Genomic DNA, 20,623 nt, shown 5'->3' on the forward strand with positions numbered 1-20,623 from the left:
GACAGGCATGCACTCCACACCGGGGTGGCTGATATGTGGGCACAGAGCATCACTTCACATGTTGGGGAAAGGCTTCCCTTGGGCTAGAAGAGGCCTCAGTCCTTTGTTTAAACTGCTTTTTTCAGCCACACCACGTCATGATCATTCCCCTTCCCTCTCCCCCCATGGGACAGTGTCCCAGTGAGAGCAGCCAGGGCGGGGGGCAGCTGAGCCCTGGCGAGCACAGGGCAGGGTCTGCTGGCAGAGCCCTCGGCAAGCGAAGCGCCACAGCCACTGGTGAGTGGGGGCTCACTGGGTTCCTGCCTGCTGCTCCTGAGCGAGAGCAGTGCCCAGGGCCTGCAGCCCTCTGCACCGTGTCCCTGGATGCTGTCTGAGCCCACTCTGCTCCCTGCCAGACTGGGAGCCTGTGCCAGCTGTGCCCATCGCTGGAGGCCCAGTACGCCCTGCCCAAGGCACTGAAGCAGCAGCTGCAGGCTCAGCGCTGCCTGCTCCTCCAGCGAGAGCTCAGGTACTGGGCAGTGCCGGGCCAGGAGATGAGTGGAGAGGTGGGCACAGGAAAAGAGCCTATCATTGTGGGCTTCAGGTTCCCCTCCTTCCCTGGCACTGCTCTCCGTATGTAGGACACCCCAGGGAGCAGAGACAGCCCAGAGCTGCCCTTTCCTCATCCCTGTTCCCTGCAGTGGGATGCAGCTCACTGCCAACGGGAGGTGGCTGTACTTGGCCAGAGCCTGGAGGCAGTGCAGAGGAGGTGGGAGGAGGACAAGTGGGACCAGAAGTCCTTGCTGCAGGGTCACCAGCAGAAGATGCAGGCCTGCAGGCAGCACCTGCTGCAGGTGGTAGGGGAGGGCTGGGGACTCATTTCCAAGCTGCTGGGGCCATGCCAGGCATCCCCACAGGTGCTTCGGGACCAGCAGTGCCTGGCAGAGAAGCAGAGGGATGCCCTGGACTGCAGGCCCAGGCTGCTGCTGCAGGACATTGCAGACCTTGCTGCACACAACCAGCAGCTGCAGGATGCCCAACAGCTGGACTTGGCCAATGCTGCCTCACAGACACGCTGAGCCAGCATCCCAGGGTGGTGGGGACAGCTGCCCTAGCAGGCAGGCTGGGATCCCTGCAGACCCCTGCCACCTCAACCCCCACTCCTGGAGTGAGCCACTAGCCCCAGCCCTGATGTCAGGGGACCAGCCAGGCCCAGCTACAGCAGTTACACAGGGCAGGGCCTCCCACCCTGCCTGCTGAGAGCTGATCCCTGCAGAAATCTGGCCCCAGGGAGGGGGCTTGCTATCAGAAGAGAGGGGAGCGCTTCACCCCTCTGCTCCCACAGGAAAAACCACGCTCTGCTGCTGGGCACCTGCCTGCAGGAGCATAGGCTCAGGTACAGCCCTGCAGGAGCAGCAAGGTAGGCACAGTGGGAGGGCTGGTGGCCCCCAGCTGCTGCCATGTGGAATAAAGCAGGTGCCTCTCACCAATATGTGTTGTCAGTCTCAGATGTGCCCCTGGCCCCCAAACCTCTGTCAAGTGCAACAGATGCCTTCCTGCAGGGAGGACAGACACACACACATGCTGTTGAACCGTAACTTTAATAACCCTGGCCAGAACCAGCAGTGACTTCTGTCTGCCAGGAGCTCACCAGCTCAGCATCAGTACAAATCTGGGTGCCATTTCCCACTGAAACAGTTCCCACATCCCCCCATTCCCCATCTGCTCCACACAGGGCAATGACACCATGCCCAAGAAGGGGAAACGGAGCCTGAAGACAGTAGCCCTTCAGCCAGAGGCTGCAGCAAGGAGAGGGCTGGAAAACTGCAGAGGTGGGAGAGAGTCCTGGACACAGTGCGAGGGTCTCCAGGCGGCAGCACCTGGCCTCGTGCAGACAGTGGGGGGAAGCACCATCCACAAGAGCCAAAAAGGTGTCAGACCAATGCAAGGCTGCCTGCACACAGATGAGCCTGTAGCACAGTGGAGCTAACTGCTGCTGGAGCATTTACAGCCACAAGAGCAGGTGCACTCTGGTGTGGGGAAGAGGGGGGAAACAGCCTGAGAATGTAACACGCCATATGAACAAGGGGCTCAGGACCCACCCTTGAGACTGGGCACAAAGCCTGGCTGGGCTGGGGCAGGGCCCAGCTTACCCCCTGGAAACAGGGCCAGGGCACCCCCCTCCTCAGCCCTCCTCCTTTGGGAGGTCCCTGCTAGTTGTGCGTGCACCCACCAGTAATGGTTCCCCATGAACACCAGTGTGGGGAGGCCGGTGGCCTGGGCACCACCCTGCTTCTAACACCAGCCCCAGCACAAACACTAAACACCCCTGAGGAACAAGTAAAGGCTGCCCTGGAGCATGCAGGGGCAGGAAGGCAGCAGCTACGTCACCCCATAGTACAAGTGAACAGCAAGGCCAATGCATGAGACAGCAACGAAGAAGAGGAGGGTGAGCTGCAGATTGAAGAGGGTGACAGACAGGAGGGCATTGACCAGGATAGAGCAGGAGATCACGAAGAGCCTGGTGATGTTACTGCTGTGCTTCATAACCACGGACATGATCAAACCGTTCAAGGCCTGGCTGACCACAATCACCAGCACCCAGGAGGAAAAGCCCTCCAAGAAACTGCCCTCTGTGCTGCTCCAGAAGTAGCCGATTAAGTTGAGTAGGACCCCAAAGAAGTAAAGGAAGAGGTTCTGAAGGCTGAGAGGCAGTGCCTGGGTTTTCAGGATGGCTTCCGTGTAGACAGCTGACAAGCCCGATATCAGGCAGTACACCAAGATCAGCAGCAAACCCACCAGCGTGATGTGCAGCTGCATCTTGGAGGGGCTGCCAGGATCCTGCAGGCCACCACAGCTGTAGCTCACCCCAGCAGCCACCAGCAGGAAAAGAGCCAGCCATTTGCGCATGCTCAGTCTTTGTCGCAGGAAAAGACTGTAGAGGAGCGCAGTACTGACGATCTTTAAGTTACTCAAGATCTGGTAGGTGCTGGGATCCATGAAGAGCTGCATATGAACCACCAGGTTGTTGTTGGCAGCATAGAGCAGGGCAGAGAGGGCGAAGGGGGCAACATGGTGCCATGACACAGTAACTCCTAGCAGCTCCCGGTCCCAGGTCAGCAGGAACACGAGGGAGAACACCAGCTTTGTCAGCTCAACGAGAACCACAACAGACGTGGAGCTGAAGGGGATCCTCCCGTCCACCTTGCATCGGGTCAGGAGGGGAGCATGAGAGCCATATATGGCTATGGATGCGACCAGCATCAGTCCCCACAGCCCCCTCCGCAGCACCCAGTTTGTAGAGCCAGCAGCATTACCAAACATCACCATTTTCAGGCAGTAGCCAGCAAGGGTGAGCTGCTATCAGTGCAGAGGAAGCCAGACAGACTTGCACCCTAGAACATTCAAGAAGAGACCAAATACCATGAATTTAATGAGCCTGATTAAAACAGGATGTCACCTGCTACATTTATGATGCTGCAGAAGAGAATGGTTTTGTCTTTCATTAGGAAGAGAACTACAAGCCTCCCCAGGAAGCCACACAAAGCATGTTCCTAAGGCAAAGCACGCACTTGGCGGAAGGGCGTACAGGTGGTGAGCATGATGGCATGTCCCAGGCATGTCCTTTCAGTCTGCAGCGGCACAGGGAGAGAGATGAGGGGAAAAGGCAGCTGGCAAACTGTCAGCCACCAGCGCTTCCAAGCCACTGTGAGTTATCAGAGTAATCCACTGCCACGATGCTCTAATAAATACCCATAACCAGACCCACTGGTGTCTCACAACGAAGTGGTGTAAAGCCCTTTTCCAGTGGAAAAGAACGCTGTACGTGACGTGCCTCTGAAAGCCCTAGGAACTTCCGCACCTGTAACTAAGGAGTGCCATTCCTACAATCGCTGCTGCCAAAGGGCTTTTCACTAGTCCCGACCCTTTTTCAGTGAATTGAAATAGTCCCGGACTGTCTTTTCAACATTGGGAACGCTGTAGTTCTGAGCAGCGTATATCCCGGTGCAGGTCCCAGCCACAAATCCCAGGACAGCCGAGAAGCGAAGTCTGGCTACCAGGTAGCCCGCCAGGAAGCCTTTGAGAAAGGGCGAGGCCAGCAGGGAACCATCCTGAGGAGAAGAGCAGAGTGAGGAGGCTGCTGGGCAGGGCGGGCCTGTGCGGGGCACGCACAGCGCGGGGGGTTTTACCGAGCCCCCTCACGCCGGGGGGCCGGGCCGAGCGGCAGGAGCCGCGCGTTACCTGCCCCACACCAGCGTGGACCTCGTCCTCTACCCTGCGCTGCAAGCTCTCCAGCTGGTCCTTCAGGAAGGCGAGGTCCTTCAGCTTGGGCAGCGGGTCCTGGGGAAGACACGCAAGCTGCGCCCGGTCTCGCCTCGGCAGCACCCCGGCACCGGGGACCCACCCGGCGCCCCCTCAGCCCCTGGCCCAGCCCCTCCCGCCGCGCCGCTGCCCCGCTGCCCCGCTCACCTTATCGTCCGCCATCTTCGCCGCGCAGGCGCCGCTGATTGGGCGGTGGGCGGTCACCTGACACTGCCGCACCCCTCACCGCCGCCATCTTGAGGCGGGGCGGGGGCGGGTGGGTTGCCGCCATCACGGTGGGGGCTGCCGCCTTCCTCCCGAGGCCCGGCCCTGGCCCCCGGGCCGCTCCCGGGTCTCGCAGAGCAGCGAGAGCTCCCCGAGCTTCACGGCCGCGGTCTGGGCTCCTCAGGGCCCGGCTGCCTTCCCGCCGTGTGGGGTGGCTCTGTCTGCTGCTAATGTTGCCCCACGGAGTGGTGCCTGGTGCTGGGGAAGGAGACCCCAAGGGCATCGCTGGGCCCCGTGTGCGCGGGAGGGAACGGCCTCAGTGGCCCTGGAGTGGGGCTGGGGGCAGCTGCTTGTGCCTGTGGCCCAGCTGTGCCCTGAGCAGCAGGTGGGAGGCGCAGGGGGTGCGTGGCCTGGCCTAGCTGGGGCATAGGGGCCTTCGGCCTGGGTGGGTGTGCACATGCATGCCCGTTCTCAGAGGGATCGCTCCACGTGACCCCCGCTGCCAGGGCCTGTGGGTCGGGCTGGCGCTCGCCCTGGCCAGCACAGGGTGTGCTCCTTGCCCTGGGCCAGCAGGCTGGCAGAGGGGACCCCAGTGACTTGCCTGAGCTGGGCTCGGTGTTTGGGAGCTCCCTTGGTTCTGTCCCAGGGGGTGCTGCCGTGGTGCTGGGGTTTGGCTGCGGCACTGGGGCAGCCCCACGTATTGTTGCACTTCTGATTACCCCACCTGCCCCTTTTCCCCACCCAGGCAAAGCTCTGCCTTGGGGTGCCAGTCACACCCTAGTGGGAACGACATACCCTGACGCTGAGTTTGTTCAGGTCTGAGGAGGGAGCAGCAGAAGATGAGCGGGGGCGGGGCCTGTGAGGGGTGCAAGAAAGAAGTGATGATGGGATGCTGCTGCCCTGGGGACAAGCTGCAGCACGGTGTGGGAACAGCCTTCTGTGAGCCCTACAGGGACAGTTCTGGCAAGCAGAGGTTGCTGCAGGAACATTTTATCTGCTGCACAGAGGGCCAGGAGCGGGCTGAGCCCAGCTGTAGGGCCACTGCCTTTCATTTGTTCCTGCTTCCTGAGCTGAAGAGGGAAGCAATGGGGGGTCCCTGATGATGGAAACTTTAGTCTTCCTCTGCCCTTGTGCTTCATGCCTGTGAGTGCTTTGCTGTGGCTTTTCAGCATAGCTCAGAAGCTAGCTGAGGTGACAGCAAGTTGTACAGGGCTGTGGCTGAGGGAATCCCTTGCTGGTCTGTTTGCCTCTACCTACAGCCTCCCAAAGATGCTGTCATCTGCTTGTGGGCAGGGGCTGCTGTCAGAAGAGGGGATATGTAAAGAAAAATGCCAGGGAACCACATGGAGTGAAGGCAGTTGAGTGAGAGAGAAAGTCCAGAGCTGCGGTTCAGAGGAAGCACTGTCAAGGCTGGCAGGGCCCAGCTGTGCCCCCAGGCTGCTGGGACTTGCCACTCCGCAGGAATTGTGACAAATGCATGTTTCAGATGCTTGGGTAACAATTTTGTTAAAAATTGGGATGTTGGGTTTTATGTACATGGTACCCCCATGGATGCTGCACCTTTAGGTGTGAATTTTCAGAGCTGTGCACTAATACAGGAAGCGTGCAAGAGCATCAAGACAGCCCTGTGAAGGCTTCTGGGCTGTTGGGCTGCTGGCTCTCAAAATTAATTTAGACACATTCCCCATTTATATTATACTGCTCCCACTGAGAAGAGGAAATGAAAGGGACTGTGCAGTCAGTAGCAGGTGCAGCATGAAGCAGAGGCAGTTAATTAATAGCCAGTTTAAGTAAGAGATGTGAGCATCCCACCGTCACTGGTTTCCTTGCTTTGCAGGATGCCAAGATTTAACCATAGATAAGTGTGAACTTCGTGAACCTGCCGTTTTCCTCAGTCACTTCAAACAAGCCCACTTTCAAGCAGGTGTTTTACTGCATGAAAGGAAAAAAAAATAATTGGTGTGATTGCAAGGGTCTGTCTTGGAGCACAACCACAAAACTTGGGAAGTGCAGGCTGGCTTCGTAAATGTGAATGGTGCTAAAAAGCAACACTTGAGGGCAGCGTAGCACTATTGAACAGTCGTTGCTGCTCAGCTGTAGCTATTTCCTCGGGAAAGTGCCAACCTCACAAGCACTTTTCTGCAGCAAGGCCATGTGCGGATTTTTCTCCATTGAGGCACGCAACCCTGCCTGGCTGGCATGCACGCCTGTTTGCCGATAATTTGGTTTAGTTCAGCCTCATGAAGTGACCACCGTTGCACAAGTCTGTTGTAAAGCATCATCATGCTCAAAGTATTCTGCACAGTTAACCGGACTGACTTGCTCTTTGGGAATTACATGGATACAAGATTTACAGATACAAATAAAAGTAAGTCCTGGTAAATCTTTCTAGCTCTTGTCAAGCTTCCGATGAGCTGAATGATGGTGCCTGCTGCCACTGTCATTTACAGGGACAGGCTTTTGGTAATGATATAGACACTAACCTCTCAACCCCAAAATGCAGCAGTATAACAGAGGAACTCTCCTTTAGCCTTAAACCCAGAGTCACAAAGATGTCAGCATCAGCAGGGAGTTATGTGCAAAAGAGGTAGGATCCAAAAAAAACCACCAAAGAACACCTGGGAAAGGCAGCTCCTTAGAGCTGCTGCCCTGCTTTTGGCAGACTGCAGCCTCATGGGCAATGTGTTTGTCCTCCCAAAGGATGCTCATGTGCCTGATGCCAGGCTGGTGGTGAGTGCCCAGCACTCCTGCTGACTTCTGCCATCCACCATGCCCCTGTGGGATGGAAATGGCTCCTAAGCCAAAAACATTTCTCATCCTAAACCTAGCAAAGGCAAGGCAGCTTTCAGCTCCATTCTCTTCTTTAAATATTGGTCCATGTAGCTGAAGTCAGCCTGAAAATTTCTGGGACTTCCAGTACAGTGATATACGCATCCATCCAGAGAGATTTTGGGCTGTAATAGAAATGCAAGTTCCATAAAAAGAATTCCTAAACCAAAAGGCTAGAATTTGGGAGCACTCTCTCCATCCTCCCCATCCATCTGACCCAGACAATTGCTGTATTTGTGCAGTGCGTCAGACTGCACTGGTGTCTTTTCATTCCAGGTAAAGGAGAAGATGTACAAGAGCAGGGGTAAAGACACTGTTGTAACAGGCACATGCATCTCACGCAGAAGAACTGAAGATCAGTTTTTCTAAGTTCATGGCAAAAGCCCAAGCACCTGCTCTGCAGTGGGTCTTTGAGACAACTCACATACCAGCCACCCTGAGGTCAAAAAATGTCTGCTGTATGAAGCAGGATGGATGCATCACTACAGGCAGTGATAGTGTTTTCTGGTCACTCGGAAGGAGAAAAGACCAATGTGTGCCTCAGAAAGGACCGCTGACCTGGCTAGGTCTGTAGTTGCAATGAACAGGAGCTGGGCTTATTTACATCCAAATGGCACTAACAAAAGCTGATGGGCAGAGAGCTGAGGTGTGAGGAACTGCTGTGAGAAGCCTCCTTCTTGCTACATCCCAGCTCAGCCCTGGCCTCAGGCCTGGTTGGAGGGAGGGCACAGCCATGCTGTGGCTGGCTCTCTGCCTTGCTCACCTGGACCCTGACTGTGAACCTACCTCCCTGCTTGAGCTTGGACCTACCTCATTGTCACTGCATGGTGATGGACCTTGGACCTGCTCAGCTCACCTTACTGAGGTATGGTGGCATTGCTGCTCTCTGTGGCTCACATATGGATATGCTGCTCCCTAACGCCTCTGCTACATCCTGAGGGCAGGGGAGAGCTTCTCAGGCTCTGGAGCAGTCTGAGTGTTGGGGAAAAATGTTCAGCAAGACCACCCTGCTGCTGATGGGACTGATGGCTGTGGCTAGCTTTGTTTTTAGCTCTTTGAGGTCTGGGACCCATCAATCCCACTGCAGAGCTGGCTGCAAAGCTCAGCTCCTCATCCCTTACATCTTCCCTGAGTGGAGGAGCAGTGGAGGGAAGGAAAGGTAGGGCAAGAGCAGTGCCACCTCTCACTGCTAAGGGTGCCCTCTGTGGCTCTGTGCTTGCCTTAGCGGTGAGCAATAGCTGGGGGTTGTAGCACTGTGTCAGGCGTCACACATGTGATGGTCAGCTTGGGGCCATGCTGCTGTCCCCCACAGCTTGTGCTCCAGGGGCACGTGTTGAAGATGCCCTTTAAATCTGCTTATCACCCCTCATGGGCCCGGCGGTCCCTGCACACTGGGCTCCAGATTGGGGTAGTGCCCGTGTCACTTGCACACCCCTGGCTCCTGCTGGCAGCCGTGGCACTGGAGCATTGCTGAAGCAAGGCTGTGCCTGAGCACTGTGTGATGGCCAGGGACATCCAGGGCATTTGCCCGCTCATGGCAGTGGGCATGGGGCTGCGGGAAGGATGCCACTGCCCTGCTGGTGCATGCCAGCAGTGGGCCAGGCTGCACCTGTGCTGCTGACACCCTGCGGCACCTTCAATTGCCCCAGAAGCTGGAGAGACCTAAGTCACGTCTAATGTAGGATGCTGCAGTTAGTGCAAAAACTGAGCTTATGTGTGCTGTTGGGGGACCTCAAGGGGAATCTGGTTATCCTGTTTGCTAGCTTGGGTGACAAGCTTCAACTTGTTCTGAGGCTTGACTTTCCTGCCTCTGATTCAGCTCTGCCTGGATTTCACTCTGCTAGCAAAGGCTTTCACCTTGCTGTTTGCTCGGCCCTGGCTCTGCCCTTGACCAGTGGCAGGAGTTAAGCCTTTGGCTGGCAGCACGGTTTCTGCTGGAACAAGGCTGTGCTGTCAGGTTTCCACTGGGTTTGTGCCGGTCTTTCTACTTGTCCAGTGCTAATATAAGCTGAACTTATCAGCCTTCTTCAGCCAAACCTGAGTGAAGGTGGTGATGGGCAAGATAAGAAGGACTCACATGGGAAGGGAGCAGGGGGCCAGGAAGGAGGTGTTTGTGCCCCATGAGGATCTCCGGTGGATTTGGAGGCGGAAGCCCTCAGGGACTACAGCGGAATTGGCTTTGCTGCTCATGCAGCTGCTTCTGGCTGTTCCATATTGCTGAGCTCAGCCCTGATGCCATACATTTACCTTGAATCTCAGCAGTGCCTGCAGTGTTTGCTCGGTGCCCTTGGGAACACTGCTCCAAAGCACGAGGTGGGTGATCAGGAGCCACATCCACTTGCCCGTGCCCCAGGGCCAGATCCCTCGGGCGCAGTGCTTGGCTCCCTGCACCCAGGGGTATGCATCTCCTACCATGAGCAGGAGGTCCCTCACCTACAGCAGCACAGCTCTCCCTGCTCTAGCCAGTGCAGCACCAGGCACTCAGCACATCCTGGAGGCCTCAGCAAAGAGCCCTGACACCTCTGCAAACCAGCAGCCTGAGAGGAGTTGGCTCTTTGTAGTGGCCTTTGCTGTCACAAACCCTCCCTTAACAGCCCTTTCATCTACTGTTTTTGTCTTTTGTGCAGATGCAGTACTCAGAGATTAGGCTGCAGATTAAGGTTTTACTGAATCCCGAAATGGGTTCCAACTCCCAGTCCCAGCGGGACAAATGTACAGCCAAATCTCTGAAAGCCTGCTGGGCTAGAGCTGGGGAGAGGCATTTCCCACTCTGTTCTCCATATACACAAAAGATGGAGCCCTGATACTTGCCCTGGGGTGCTTTGCCACGTAACAACAATTTTATGCTGGGAAGGAAAGCTTGGGAGAGACACAAGGAACTGGAGCTGTTTCATGAGTGACTTTAGTTAAATGAGAGGAATAAGCTATAGCTGATCCCTCTTTACTCAGGTCACACTGAGGGCAGAAGGTCTCATCACAGAGAGCATTTCCAGTCCAGGAGAGTGGTACCAGCCCGTGAGGGCCAGCAAATGCTGTCCTACAGGCCTCTCAGGCATCCCTGGAGCCTTGCTACATTGGCACTGTGTGAGAGGAAGGACATCTGGGTGCTGGCTGGCCCTGGGCTGCATATTGCCTGGGCGTCTGAGCAGGTCCTCAGGGCCTTTTGAATCCCAGAGGCTTCAAAAGGTGGTTGAGGAGCTGGGTCATAGGCTGTCTGTGCCTCAGTGTGCCAGCTGAGCTGTCGGGTCTCCTTGGGTGGCTGGGGAGCACTGGGCTCCGCAGGCTTCACGTGGCTGAGCCACTGGTGGCCTGTGGTGGCTGACTATAGGGTGAGGGTTTTCCAGACTGCCTTCCTTCCAACAGAAACTGCAGTCAGCCAAGCTTTCATCCCACTGTTCAAAACAGTATGCCCAGATTTTTCTTCTTCCACTCAGAGGGGGTTACTGGGTGGTGTGGCTGGGCTTCTGAGATGAGCCCAGGGAGTTCCCTGTGGAACAAATAAGGCTGAAGCAGTGCTGTCGTCTGGGTTGGCCATGCCGAGCTGCACCACAGCAAAGCTCTGCCACAGTCTCTGGTAACCTGGCAAGCAACAAGCCCTGTGGTCACCATCCTGCCCCATGGCACACACTGTGTCACTCATGCTGGGTTGCCTGAGGGATTGGCTGGCTTGCTGGCCCTGTGGCTGGCCCAGGTCATACAGGGCACCTTTGGGTTTTTGCTGCCTTCCTGGCTGGGAAGGCTCCTGGCAGCAGCCCACCAAAGGGACTGTATTCCTTAGCCACTTCCTTGGCCCTGGCAGCCCCTTGGAAGCAGGTTCCATCCTCTTGAAAGCTGGGTCTCTTCAGCAAGTGTGGCCTTGTGTGGGGTGCCCAGGCATTGGGCTGGCCCGGGAACGGCCTCTTTTTCAGCCTAGGCATCTCCAGGCAGATCCTGGAGGAGCAGGTAGGTGGGCAGAGCCAAGAAATCATACATCTCCGAGCCATGCTGAGCAGACTCGCTGCACATCCTCTGCCCTGCTTCTGCCTGACCGCAAGGGGCCCAAGTAGGCAGGAAGGGCCTGGCTTGCTGGGCTGGCTGGGGGTACCTCACCCCCAGGCATGGAGGGCTGAGCAGCCCAGCATGTGATGTCTTGTGTTGAAAACCCCATGCAAGTTGTCCCAGGACTGCTCCCTGCCCCTTTCTCAGAGGTGCAGGCAGTCTGGCACGTTCTTTGGGGCTGGAGAAACACTTCTGCAGAGTGCCTGGGAGGAATGTGAGCATGAAGGGCATCAGCAGGCAACGCAGGTGGCTCTCAGTGTGAAATTACCGGATGGAGCAAAGGCGGGGAGGTTTCTTGCGGTGTGGGACCACTGAATGCCCAGGCCTGACCTCTCCTTCCACCTCTGCATCCCAAATGGTTGGAAAGTGAGGATGTTTGTGTATGACTGTACAGTGGGTCCATCAGGCTGGAGGGTACCCTGGAGGTCCTGCACACACTCCTTGTGCCTGCAGAAGCCACTGGGTTAGTCAGGCCACACTGTCTGGGTGCGTTGGACCAAGCACACACATACAAAGTTGTGGCTGGGATTTCCAAAGCCCCATCCAACACCACAGGATGTCCAAGGGCAGACAGCACATCGTGCCCAAGATTCAGGATAATGCAACTTGCCCCAGAGGAAGATGCTTTATATGACATAAATTGAAGCAGATAAAAAGAACCCAGATACCCACTGGTTAATATTTGATATACATGACAAAGAAAATGGGAAGCATGTCACAGGACTGTGGTTTGAGTCAGCTGCTTTACCAGTAAATATAATGCACAGGAGGTTTTGATGGGCAGTTCCTGCTGGAGGTTGGGGATTGCTGCTGCAGGAGGAGGGGGCTTGGTGAAGGGGTCTGGAGCACCTCGGGGGTGGAGGTGCAGGGCTGGGCAGTGCTGGTGCTTTAGAAGCAGTCACTTCACAGAGGCTGCGGCAGGTCTGGCTCACTTATCTGGAGGCTGAGCTCTGTTGAGCTGAGGGTCGTGGATGCAGCATGCAGGTGGTTTCCCTTTTACACAGCATATTCCTCGTGACGCTGCTGCTGGCGGTGCCAGAGGATCTCTCTGGACAAGAAGTGGGTCTCTGCTTCTCCTGACTCTGGAACAGAACACAGATAAAACCCACCTTCACTGGTCCGGCCTGAGGCAGGGGTCTGGGCAGGAAGAAAACTCTGGGAGATGCCCCAAATTATGCAGAATTTCCCAAGAAGTCAAAATATGGTTCGTTCTTCCCCCCTTCAGCATGCCATAAGAAAGAAATTAAAGCACACAGTGCAGGAAGGAGAGTAAAATACAGGCACTATGTGCTGGGTTCCCAGCAGTGCTTGTTGTGATGAGAACTACCTCAATGGATAGAAATGCTTCTCCCCATCAGGGAGAGCACTGAATTTCCTCTGTAAAACAATGAGATTCATTTTGGCAAGCATCAGCAAGCTGTTTTCAAGCCCTGCTGCTCTGGTGGAGGTGAGGAGAAGGGAAATGAAAGGAAGATGGGAAGAAGGGAAAGCCTCGCTCCTTCCCATCCCATCAGGAGGAATGCCACTGAGCCAGCACACACCTGTACCCCCATCCCACTGCTGGGGAGACTTGGCAGCCCCAGCCACAAAGGGAGCTGTTGCTTCCCCTGGAAAGCCCATCGTTATACTTAATCCCTGAAGGGAGCATTCTGGCTGCCCATGTGGAAGACTGCTTGTCTGAAGTGCCTTTGGAGACTTCAACAGAGACCACCTCTGCTAGCATCCTCCCTGCTCCTCTGAGACGCACAGCAAAAGGTCCTTCTGTGTCAGGAGGCAGCCCCTTCCGCTGCAGCAGGGACCCCCATGGCCATCTGAGTGGGCATATCAGCCAAGTGCTGCACAGATCCTGCTGACTTCCCCTCATTTGCCCTGATCTGAGGCCACTCAAGAAGCTGGGAGTGTACAGCTGCCATGCTACCCTCTTGTCCTCCTCACTCACCCTTGTATGCAATGAGCTGGTAGGCACCCGCACACTCCTTGGAGCCTTTCAGGATCTCCTCCAAGGTCCTGTAGAAAAGCTTGGCCTGCTCCAGGCGGTCCTCCCGGCTGAAGGCAGCACACTCATCCTGGGACATGGCGTAGAGGGTCTACCGTGGGGTGGCATACTCCACTGCGCAGTGCCAGAGCTGCAGGGATGGAAGTAAAAGACATGGGGGCAGGAGGGCTGAACACCCGGCAAAGGGCTGCTGGGGAACCCTGGCACTGGGCAGAGCCCTCAGGACCCGTTGGTGGCTCCTTGGCCTGCCCTGCACTGGTGCCTTGTGCTAGGCCACCAGGACAGGAGCACCAGTTCTGGCACCAGCACCCCCCCACGCTGTGTTGAGCAGGAAAGGAGCAGCAGCACTGGCCAGTACAGCCGTGCCCCGTGTGCCGGGTGGGCTCGGGGAGCTGCTTTCCCCCTGTGGGGCCCCAGGCTTTGCCAGCGCCCCACCTGGGGGTAATTTTCTCTATGGAATTTGGTCTCCTATGGAGACACACCTTGCCGGTGTCTGATCACACCTTGGTGGCTTTTCTGCTAGACAAGGGGAATCTGAGCATTCTTATGGGCAGTGGAACAGAGAAGAGGATAAACGCTGGCAAGATGAACGCATAGCTAGGAGGAGGCTGATCAAACAAATGAGGGATTTGTTAAGTCCTTAAAAATTCCAAGGAGGAGCAGTGTTGCCAGTAAGTCTTATACTGGGTAAACTGGAAAGCTTGCTAAAGTGTATTAACAGGAAGAGGGATGGGATCCCTGGGTAAATGTGGAGCAGCAGGAAGAGCTACCGGCCTTGGCAGGCAGTTGCCACAATGACCCAGAGCAGATGCCAAGGACGGGAGCTGGCATCGCTGCCATGCACGTGTTCACTAGCAACTGGGCAGCAAGCTGAGGGACAGATTTTACTGATAAGATGCAGGGGGTCTGGACGGGTCCAGGTTGCAGAGCTGCCGGAGCTCACTTGGTGGTGAGTGACTCAGCAGGAGACTGGCAGGTGAAACACAGCATCAGTGCATGCATCGTAGTGGGAAAAACCTGATGCTGACTGTACTTCCCCAGGAGCAGGGCCAGGAAAGAGTCTCTGGAGTCCCTGTAGACAGGGCTTTAAAAGCAGCGGCTCAGCCCTAAGCCACCATCAAAAGGCAAATTAGGCGGATCCAGGTGAGAAGCATTGCTCTGCTGATGCCTTCTTCCACAGCCGTGTTGGCAGGACCAGTGTGTTCCCTCCTCCAAGGGTGCAGGGGCAGGAGCCCATCTGTCTGGAGATGTGGAAGGAGATGAATGCAATGTGAGATGGAGAGATTTAGGGCTCATCAGCCCAGAGAAGAGGTGACTGGGGGAATGCAAGAGTCAATTTATATAGTGACACACAGACATTTTCAAGCACCTCTTCCCAACAGAAGGAAATATTCACTTGTCTCATGGGAAGTGATGGGAAGGTCTTGTACCCCACATATGCTTTGTTTTTCTGCTGAGTTTTCTGCTGTTTTCTGGACTTAAATCGACTCCAGGAGCGGTTAAGTGAGCCCAGCATCCCTGCAAGGGCTGAGCCTGGGAGGAGGCAGCTAAGAGGAAGGGGTGCAGTTGGCTGCCACGAATAGGACCTCTCCATCTCGTGGAAGCCTGCTGTAAGCTGGGAGTGTCTCACAGAAGGGACACTGTCCTGCCCTTATGGCCACTTCTCGGCCAGGGTGTGAGGCCGGGAAGACCTTTGGGCTGAGGCATGCCAACTGCTCCTCTGACTCTGCACTCAGTATACCTTGTTGTCTTCATCCCTGACTGTGTAGAGGCTGTGTTTGTAGACCCAGTTCTTGGTGCCAGCTCGGGTCAGGGTGGTTTCAGTGAGGTCTGTCAGGTACTGGATATTGCTGTCAGCTTTCTCCAGGTCATCATAGATTTCACAGCTCAGAGGGACCAATATGTGGAGCTTCCAGGTCTTCCTGCATGCTGGCATGTTGCAGTTGGCCTTGTTGAATTCCTCCATTGACTCTTTCACCCCTGGTGGAAGACAGCATTGGGCAGAGGTGCCTGGCGTGAGTAGAGATGCTTTCTACCTTGCTCCCCATTTCCCTGCAAACACTGTAAAAGTGGGAGGATTGTTATTAGGAGCTATTTCTAGCTGTAGGCACGATAATGCAGGGGAGCAGCTACGTATGTGGCAGGACTATTTTTAGGTACCCAACGTAATAAAACCAGGCAAGCCCATGAGCAACATTCTGCTTGGACCTCTCAGACATCTCAGACATTTCCACTGCTGAGGACTTCTGCAGAGGGAAGGAAAGACAGACCAGTGGGGATGAAAGCAGCCACCTGGGCTCTTCTGCAGCAGTCAGTTCTCTACAGGGACTGCAGAGCAGCTGCCCTCTCTGAAGAGATCTGGACAGTGAGCAGCCCTGCTGCTGCCCCCTCACACCACCGTGTCAGGCAGCAGGGCTCCTGTGGATAAGGAAGCTGATGCTGGGGCAAGCTAGGCACTTCTCTGGCTGCACCCTCCTTTGGGATTGCATGTCCCTGTGCAACTTGTGCATCTGCCCAGCGCTGCAAACATGTGGGAGGAGACATCTCTGCACCTGATGGTGGAATTTCCAGGGTCACCAGTGGCTCTGTGTGTTCACTTATATGGAAATGGGTGTTCAGTCCCCAGAGGCACCTGATGGCTGCCCTCCCCAAAGCCTGCATGACCCCTCTCCCCTTCCAGCTCTGCTGGGGTAAAGCAGAGCCCTTCCAGTGTTGCAGAGGTACCTAGAGCTTGGCTCTGCCTCCCACAGCACGCCTGATAATTAACCCTTTGTAGACCGCATAGGCTACCCTTTTCCCTCAAGCATCAGCCTGGCTGACAGATTTAAAAATAGCTGGTTTTTGTGTCAGCGGGGCTCTGGCTGTGGCGGGGCTGCTGCCAGAACCCCAGGGTGGCTGTGCTCATTAAAAGGCAGCCTGGCCCTCCTGCCGAGTGTGGCAATGTGGGGCTGAGGAGATCAGCTCTTCAGGGCTGAGCTAAGGAGAGCATTTCTCCCGCTGCAGGGCTGCGTGTGGATGGCTGTACTGCAGGGGCCGTGCAAAGCCGGGCCACGTGCCCAGGGCTGAAGTGCTCCTCAGGAAGCTGGCCAGGTTAGAGGTGTTGGTGTCTTACATGGAGCCCCAGAGCAAGGACAAGGAGATGGTACAGGCCGGCCAGGCTGAAGTGGAGGCTGAGCTGCTGCCCGTCTCCATCGAGAAGAGCCATGCAGGCTGAGCCACAGATGAGCAGCATGGGCCCATGCCAGTGCAGGGGAAGGCAGGCACTCAGGGCCCTCCAGAGGCTCCGCGGTACCTGGATGGGAGAGGGAGACAAGCGAAAGGCTGACCAGCCCACAGGGCACTGGTCAGCCCACCTCCCTTCCAGTGCCACTGACTTTCTAGAGCAGTACAGAGCCAGGGAGCTCTGTGGGACCCTGCTCAGTGCACCCTGGGTGCCCTCAGCCAGGAGAGGACTTGGGTCTCTTGCAGCACCCATGGACATCAGAGGGGAGCAGATACAAAGTCACCCTGGACAGCAAGGGGAGGCTGTCTCCAACACCCTGTGCCGCAGAGGACAGGTGTGGGAGTAGAGAAAAGGAGCAGATCCCTGCCCCCCCCCCCCCCCAACACCCAGAGGTTGCTGTGTCCTTGTCCCCAGGGTGGTCCCAGGAGCCAGAGAGACAGCCACCACCGCTCTAGCTCACCTGGACTGGAGGTGAAAAATCTCCTCAGCCAGGTAGCAGGTGCCCTTGAGCAGCTCCTTGATCTCCAGAGCCACAAAGTGGAAGGTGAAGACACGGGTGGTGGGCACAAGGGGCTCCTCAGCAAGGTACAGCACTGTGGCATTCAGGGCCAGGAGCAGGTACATGGCACACTGCGCTCGCCTTCCCTGGGCCTTGGGGATGAGCAAGGCAGTGGAGTGGCTTGGCTGCCGTGATTCTTGACACATCTGTGGCAGAGAGAGTGGGTCAGCAGCAGCTATTGTCCCCAGAGACCACAGCAGCACAGTAGGGAGTGGAGAAGTGGGGCACACATGCACACACAGTGCTCACTGAGCACCCCAAAGCACACAACAGAGCCACTCCTTTGCAAGTTCCTGAAATGCAGCCACTTCTGAGGTGGCATCCTTGTGTGCTGCCCAGGCCACCTCCGGGCTGCCCCCCGTGCCCAAATGGGCTTGGCAAGACAGAGCCTGGCTGGCCACCCCATCCCCAAATCGATGTCAACCGTACGCCAGCCCCGCTGCTCTGCAGCCACAGGGCCATCGCTTTTCCTGCCGTACTCACCAGAGCAGTTACCAGCTGTGAGACTGGATGCTGCCTGGGTCTCCTGCGCTGCGGTTAATGGGCTCTGCGCCCCAGCCCAGGCAGCCACAGCTCTTTTTGGAGGCTGCTGCCACAGACAGAGACTGGAGCCTCTGCACTGCATAGGCTTTTTGTGCCACGGATGGAGCGGCACAGTTCCCAGCACCAAGGAAAACAAAAATGAAAATGAAAGTAGCTATCAAAGCTGCAGGCGGCTTGCAGAAGGCACTAAAGCCCTCCCACACAGGGCACCCATGAGGTCTCTCAGCCCACAGGAAATCCAGGCACTGGGCAGTAGTGGGTGGACGTGGCAGGTTTCAACATCCATGAGCTCACACCCTTGGAAAGCCCCAAGGTATCTTCAGGTCATAGTGGGGTGGAGTCGAGCTGGAATGAGGAAGGAAACCAGAATATATTGAGATTTAATTTTTTAATTGCAGCAGTTTTCCAGGGGCAAAACAGAAGCAATTCCTTCTAGCAAAGAGGGTGACTCACAGCACTGTGGATCCCCCCACCCCATGCAGCTCTGGGAGATGCTGGCTCAGGAGGCAGTGCCCATGGGCACTGGCAACACAGCAGCGACTTCCTGCAGCTGGGCTTTTGCTGGCCAGTGAGGCCCTCGAGCCTCTCAGAGCCCTGGTCCTAGTGACCACAGAGCCAGAGCCACCAAGGTAGTCAAAGCTTTCTTTGACTCTCTTGTTATTGCTGAGGTTTGCCCTCAAGCCTTGCAGGGCCCTTGTCCTAGCAGCAGAGTGCAGCAGTGAGGTATTACCCACCCTGGGGGAAGATTGTCTTAGGCTACACATACCCAAGCCCATGGGTCCGGGTGGGATGCACATGAAGATGCTGGGGGAGGTGGCTGGAGCCACAGCAAGGCTCTTCTCTCATAATTTTGGAAGATTGTAGCAGTCGGGAAGTTCCTGGTTTGTGGGAGAAGGCAAACATCACACAGCTTCCAGCAGGGGAAGAAGGAGGGCTTGGTGAACTACAGCCTGCCCAGTGTCACCTCTGTCCCTGGGAAAATGATGGAGCAAATCCTCCCAGCAACCACTGTCAAGCACCTGAAGGACAAGCAGGGAACAGCCAGCAGGGACTTACAAAGGGCACATCACACCTGACCAGCCTGGGTGCCATACGGGAGAAGGTAACTGGCCACGTGGGTGAAGGGAGAACCTTCCCTTCAGCAGAGCTTTCACCATGGTCTTCTACAGCCTCCATGTAGAGCCAGACTGGGTAAGGGGGTAGCTGTCCAGAAGGGGCTCTGGGTCCAATTTCTTTCTGTCCAGGAATGCTTGTGGATGCAGGGAGGTTGCCAAGAGACCCTCACAGTCCCCCCAGACCCACAGGCATCTTGCTGGGAGTCTCTGCAGGCTGCAGCAGGCACACAGTATAAGGATCTTGATTCAGATGTGCCCACAGGTCACATTTAATTCATGCGTTTGCAAACCCAGAGGGTGGAAGGGCTAGATGCCCATAGAGACTGGCAGTGTGCTAGCTCATCTCAAGGTTGTCAGAGTTTGTTTCAGTGGTATCTTAGAAACCCCAGAAAACCCACTTTACAGGGCATCTGACCCGTGTTCCTAGCCTGTGTGTGTGGATATAGCAAACAGAGTTGTTTGTTTCTTCAAAACAAAGGTTGGCTACAACTTCAAGTGAATCACTTCCTCCTCCTGCACTGGCTTGTCCCTGCCAGCGAGCTTCACTGACCAGCTCTGGCTGGCTCCTGTGGTGCAGTGGCAGAAGATGCCTGGCTCCCCAGCCCTGTTCTTGTGGGTCCCCGAGCAGCTGGGTGGCCCTGCTGCCCATGCAGCCTGGCCTCTTGCTTTCAGTTCTACCTTCAGCACACTAACACCTGGGGTATTTCTGTCTCACTTCTGCTCTGAGCCAGCCTTTGCCCCACAGCCCCAGACCTGCCTCATACACAGCTGTTGTTGCCAGGGTGCTAACTGCAATAAAAAAGCAGCATGGAAGAGCCATTTTGTCTGCCAGAGCCTGCAGAAGCAGAAAACAAGGCTGGAGGGAGGTGAGGATTGAAGCAAAGAGGAATTGCATCTGCAGCTTGCAGGCCAGCTGTAGATGGGGACAAAATGAGAGTTCTCATGCTCTCATCCATGTCACATCACTTTCACACCACTTTGCTCTTGAACAATCCTCCCAGCCACCCTGCAGCCTTTGCAGGTTCCCTGCCATGCTGCAGATGGGACTGGGCTCGCGGTACACAGCTCGGAGCAGAGCTGTGGTGCCCTGTCCAAGAGCCGAACCTAAACTCCAGGAATGAGATTTGAGTGTCTCCAGCAGAGGCTGGGCATCTGCAACACCTGAACTCACGTGGGATCAGAGAGTGCAGTTCTGCCTGGCACCTCTGCACAGCCAGTAAGAAGCAGCAGCACCAAAACTGCCTGCATTGTCCTCCCTGGCCTTCTGCTCTAGCCAACAATTTGCATTTCCAGGTCCTTGATTGAAGTCCCCTCTTTCCCTGCTTGTGGAGGGAACAAGAAGTCATGGATGACACCAAAAGATTTTGGATGCATAAAAAACACCTGGCAAGTGACCTTCCCAGACCAGTGCCATGGCACTTCCAACCAGGTAGTGCTGACACACCTCTCTGAGATTCATTTGGGCAAAGAAATCACACACATTCAAAGAGCACACCTACACCACAGACCTCACTGAGATTAGTAGTTTCTCACCATAGAGGTTTTTAAACCACCAGTGTGGCAGGCAGTGTAAACCCCTCATGCTCCATGTGCCATGGCCTTTTACTAACCACAGAGCAGCGTGTGCACCAGCCGGTGCTTACTGGATGCACAGGGCATCCTCACCTTCCCCACACTCCATGTCTCAGGCCATGCATTGTCCTAGGGCGGTGTCCTGGCAACACACCCTTGGGACACTCCTGATGCAGGCAAATCACAGCAAAACCATCTCATTGTGTTATTTGAGATGTCCCTGGTCACTTGCTGGATAACTG

General features: G+C 55.9%; 3 protein-coding genes across 3 annotated transcripts; all 3 read right to left on the reverse strand.

Annotated features, from left to right (window-relative positions):
• Window positions 1-1,561: 1,561 nt before the first annotated feature.
• SLC35A4 (solute carrier family 35 member A4) lies at window positions 1,562-3,329 on the reverse strand. Its single transcript, XM_037398444.1, has one exon. The coding sequence runs from the start codon at window positions 3,307-3,309 to the stop codon at window positions 2,362-2,364; it is 948 nt and encodes a 315-aa protein (XP_037254341.1). The 5' UTR covers window positions 3,310-3,329; the 3' UTR covers window positions 1,562-2,361.
• A 59-nt stretch (window positions 3,330-3,388) lies between these two features.
• LOC119152780 (SLC35A4 upstream open reading frame protein-like) lies at window positions 3,389-4,536 on the reverse strand. Its single transcript, XM_037398445.1, has 3 exons — window positions 4,450-4,536; window positions 4,222-4,320; window positions 3,389-4,091 (listed from the first exon to the last, which is right to left on the reverse strand). The coding sequence occupies exons 1-3, from the start codon at window positions 4,462-4,464 to the stop codon at window positions 3,894-3,896; spliced, it is 312 nt and encodes a 103-aa protein (XP_037254342.1). The 5' UTR covers window positions 4,465-4,536; the 3' UTR covers window positions 3,389-3,893.
• Window positions 4,537-11,979: 7,443 nt separating this feature from the next.
• On the reverse strand, window positions 11,980-17,873 carry STING1 (stimulator of interferon response cGAMP interactor 1). The gene is given in 7 exon segments (XM_037398558.1): window positions 11,980-12,455; window positions 13,313-13,499; window positions 15,111-15,349; window positions 15,507-15,615; window positions 16,482-16,650; window positions 17,053-17,297; window positions 17,635-17,873. Coding segments are annotated over 6 exon segments (1,143 nt in total). The 5' UTR covers window positions 17,635-17,873; the 3' UTR covers window positions 11,980-12,261.
• Between the last annotated feature and the right edge of the window lie 2,750 nt (window positions 17,874-20,623).

Source organism: Falco rusticolus, chromosome 8 (genome assembly GCF_015220075.1).
Source record: "Falco rusticolus isolate bFalRus1 chromosome 8, bFalRus1.pri, whole genome shotgun sequence".
In the NCBI taxonomy this organism is placed as follows: domain Eukaryota; kingdom Metazoa; phylum Chordata; class Aves; order Falconiformes; family Falconidae; genus Falco; species Falco rusticolus.